This window comes from Vollenhovia emeryi, unplaced genomic scaffold, assembly GCF_000949405.1.
Source record: "Vollenhovia emeryi isolate VEMERY1.0 unplaced genomic scaffold, V.emery_V1.0 DF939521.1, whole genome shotgun sequence".
Lineage (NCBI taxonomy): Eukaryota > Metazoa > Arthropoda > Insecta > Hymenoptera > Formicidae > Vollenhovia > Vollenhovia emeryi.
This window is the reverse complement of record NW_011966845.1, coordinates 21,392-24,639: the sequence shown is the minus strand read 5'-3', so window position 1 is coordinate 24,639 and position 3,248 is coordinate 21,392. Positions and strand designations below refer to the sequence as shown.

Here is a 3,248-nt window from a genome sequence, read left to right as displayed (position 1 = left end):
CCGCGCGGGGAGACGTGCGAGCGGTCGCGTAAGCGGCGGACGGGCAGCGGCGCGCCTCGCCTCCCTACTCCTCGCCCCGCACCGCCATTCTATTCCTCGCCGAACACCGCCTCGAGCGGGGCCGCTAGGCCGGTCACCTCACCGCGCGCTTACATTCGCCAGTAGGTTGGGCTAATACGGCGATTTTTAAAATTTCGTATCTCGATAACTATTCGTCCAAGCGCAAAATAGTACAATACTTTTCTGTTTGTCTTAGTCCCCTCTACCTTCCCATGACCGGACGTCAAAGTCTTGCGTAGCACCCTGTATAATATGTGCTGTTCCACCTAGAAGGAAAAACGAAACAGAACTAAGTTATAATAAACTTGATTATTATTCCTATCTATGTTAATTATATAATTAAAAATTACCTGGTTGGGCAATTTTGTATAACAGCGAGAGATGGTTGATTAAGTCGCTGTGTTTGTATTTTATATAATTCATCCTGAGCCAATATAGAATGGTTGAAGTGTGTTGCTATTTGTTTATTTTTTGCAATAATTTTTAAAAGATGATCTTCAGATTCTATACCTGCTCGGACACAGAGCTGAATTTGGTGTACGATGCAATCAATGTGAGTGAAATTTGAAAGATTCATAGCCCGAATCATGTTTGAGCCTCGATCACGTACTACACAATGAACTTTCTCAGTTAGGTTCCATTCATTTAACATCATTATAAGTTTTTCTGATATCACAGCACCCGTATGACTACCCTCAATTGGCTCACATTTTAGTATAATGTTTACTTTACGAAAATTTTCTGTAATTCCGTGGGCAGTCAAACTCAAAAGGGACACGCCAGCACTAGGATCTGACCAGACATCACTTGTAAAAGACAGCTTATTGAAACCTTCCAGTAACTGTTTTACTTTACTAGCCATCTGGTTGTACAGATTTTCACACAAGAATGAAGTGAAATATTCACGTCCTCTCAATTTATAACGGGGTAATGCAGCTTGCATTAATCGGCGAAACCCGATGCTTTCAACAAAATTAAAAGGCAAATCTTGTAGAGCAATCATCTCTGCGATTAATTTATCAAATTCGATTGTCTTTATATTAGATGAATCCCAGTAATCTTTTTTTTGTAAAGATTCTTGCAAAGTCATTTGTTTTTTTATAGCTTGCAACGGTGTACTCGATGTACAAGTTGATGTGGCAACAGATTCTTTTGATTTATCTCGTAAATCTATGAATTGCAAATACTCATCATTGTGTTTTAACTTTAAATGTGTTATTAAACCTGTAGTACACCGTCCTTTGCGAGAATAAACGTTGTCACATATTTTACACTTGGCTCTGTCACTCTCCACTTCATCATAAAAGTTCCAAATAAAACTGGATTTTGGTTTCATTGTTATCAGTTCTCACGTTTATTAATTATTATAATTTATATCACACAGCAGTAGCAAGAGGCCCACTGGGACTGGGGTGCAGAGATGCAAACTTTGGAACCCAAACTTTGCATCACTGCTGGGGTGTCCTATCAAGGTTGGAATCGTGCATGTATACACTCGTGTAGATCAGCGCAGCCAACTTCCAGACTGCCGGTGCATAAGATAGTAAAGCTGGGTCTACATTGGCTGTCGTAAGTCGTGTCGGAAGAAATTGACCAATCACAGTTCATTATTCTCCTTACGGTCGAAGAATAATGAACTGTGATTGGTTAATTTCTTCCGACACGACTTACTACATCCTACGTAGACCCAGCCTAAGACGGCATACGGAATACACGATTGTGATTGGTCAATTGGCTACGAACGTAAGCAGTAAACGAATCGACCAATCACAATCGAATATTGCGTATACCGTCTTAGTATCTTATGCGTTGACAATCTCGAAGTTGGTTGCGCTGATCTGCACGAGTTTATACCCGGACCACGGAGGGAATACCCTCGCTTCGCGCAGCTTTGGACAAAGTGGGGGAGACTCGAGCGCGCCACAAGCGCCACTCAGTGTCGTATATATGTACGTACCGACAAAATATCGCAGGTTAGGTTAGAGTTCTACGTGCGGGCCGGACAAAATCTTTCGCTAAAACTTTCGCATAATTAGTTGCGAAAGCGAAAGCGAAAGCGAGAGTCTAAAATGATGCGAAAGTCTCGCTTTCGCATATGCGAAAGCGAATATTCGTTACAACCCTAGTCTCAACCCATACTCACGTTCCGTCCTTTCTTAGACAGACCAGGACTTTGCGTTTTCTCCCTAACAAAATATTACATAACGCTCACACAGGAGCTTCGTGGTGAGAATTGTGATTCTCTGTTCATTTCTTTTCGTGCACCCCATAGGGCAGTATCCGCCCAGACTTTAGGACGATGGGTTAAGGCGGAATTAAACAAAGCGGGAATCGACGTATCGATCTTCTCGGCACATTCCACGCGTCATGTCTCAACTTCTTTTGCGGCCAGCAAGGGAGTTAATGTGGATGAGATTCGACGCACGGCGGGCTGGACCAGCTCCTCCAACGTCTTTGCTCGTTTTTATAATCGCCCCATCGTTAAGGATCCATCCTTTCAATCAGTTATTCTTAACAATTAATACCGATTGCTTGAAAATTGTCTCATTTACATGAATAAATTTCTTTTTCATTTTCTTGCAAATCTTAGCTTTAAACATCTACATAGTATCCATCCGGACGAGACGTTGCATAATTGAGAAATTGAACGAACTTACCTGAAGTGAAGTTCGATTACATTTATGCTGTCTCGTCCGGATGGAGGGTCCCCCCCACCCTTTTTCTCTCAAAACCAGATTTGCTAGCTTTAAAGATATGAAGCACCAAGGGGGGCGCGACCCGCGCGTGCGCGGCCATCGGGCCAATGCACAAACGTTAAAAGTTTTTTAGTCGCTTTAAGATACCTGTTGAGATCTACGTGCGAGGAACGCACTACATAGTATCCATCCGGACGAGACAGCATAATTGTAATCGAACTTCACTTCAGGTAAGTTCGTTCAATTTCTCAATTATAGTTTCCAGCGCCTCGTGAAGATGTTTCGGCAGTTCCATGTAAACCTTCTCCTGCAATTTTCCGTTTAGAAATGCAGTGGCCACGTCAAAGTGTACTATTCCCATGTCGTGTTCAGCTGCTAGTGCGGCCAACGTTCGCACTGACTCGATTCTGGCTACAGGAGCGAATGCATCATCGTAATCGATTCCTGGCCTCTGAGCAAAACCCTTTGCAACAATTCGAGCTTTTCTTCTTT

General features: G+C 42.8%; 1 protein-coding gene across 1 annotated transcript in view; it reads right to left on the bottom strand.

Moving 5' to 3' along the window:
• The window catches only part of LOC105557321 (zinc finger BED domain-containing protein 4-like), a 3,081-nt gene extending 1,428 nt beyond the window's left edge, over positions 1-1,653 (bottom strand). Inside the window, exons 1-2 of the mRNA XM_012004531.1 lie at positions 411-1,653; positions 307-326 (exon numbers count right to left, since the gene is read on the bottom strand). Coding sequence (XP_011859921.1) covers positions 307-326; positions 411-1,396 — 1,006 coding nt within the window. The 5' untranslated portion in view covers positions 1,397-1,653. The remainder of the gene's footprint in view (positions 1-306; positions 327-410) is intronic.
• Between the last annotated feature and the right edge of the window lie 1,595 nt (positions 1,654-3,248).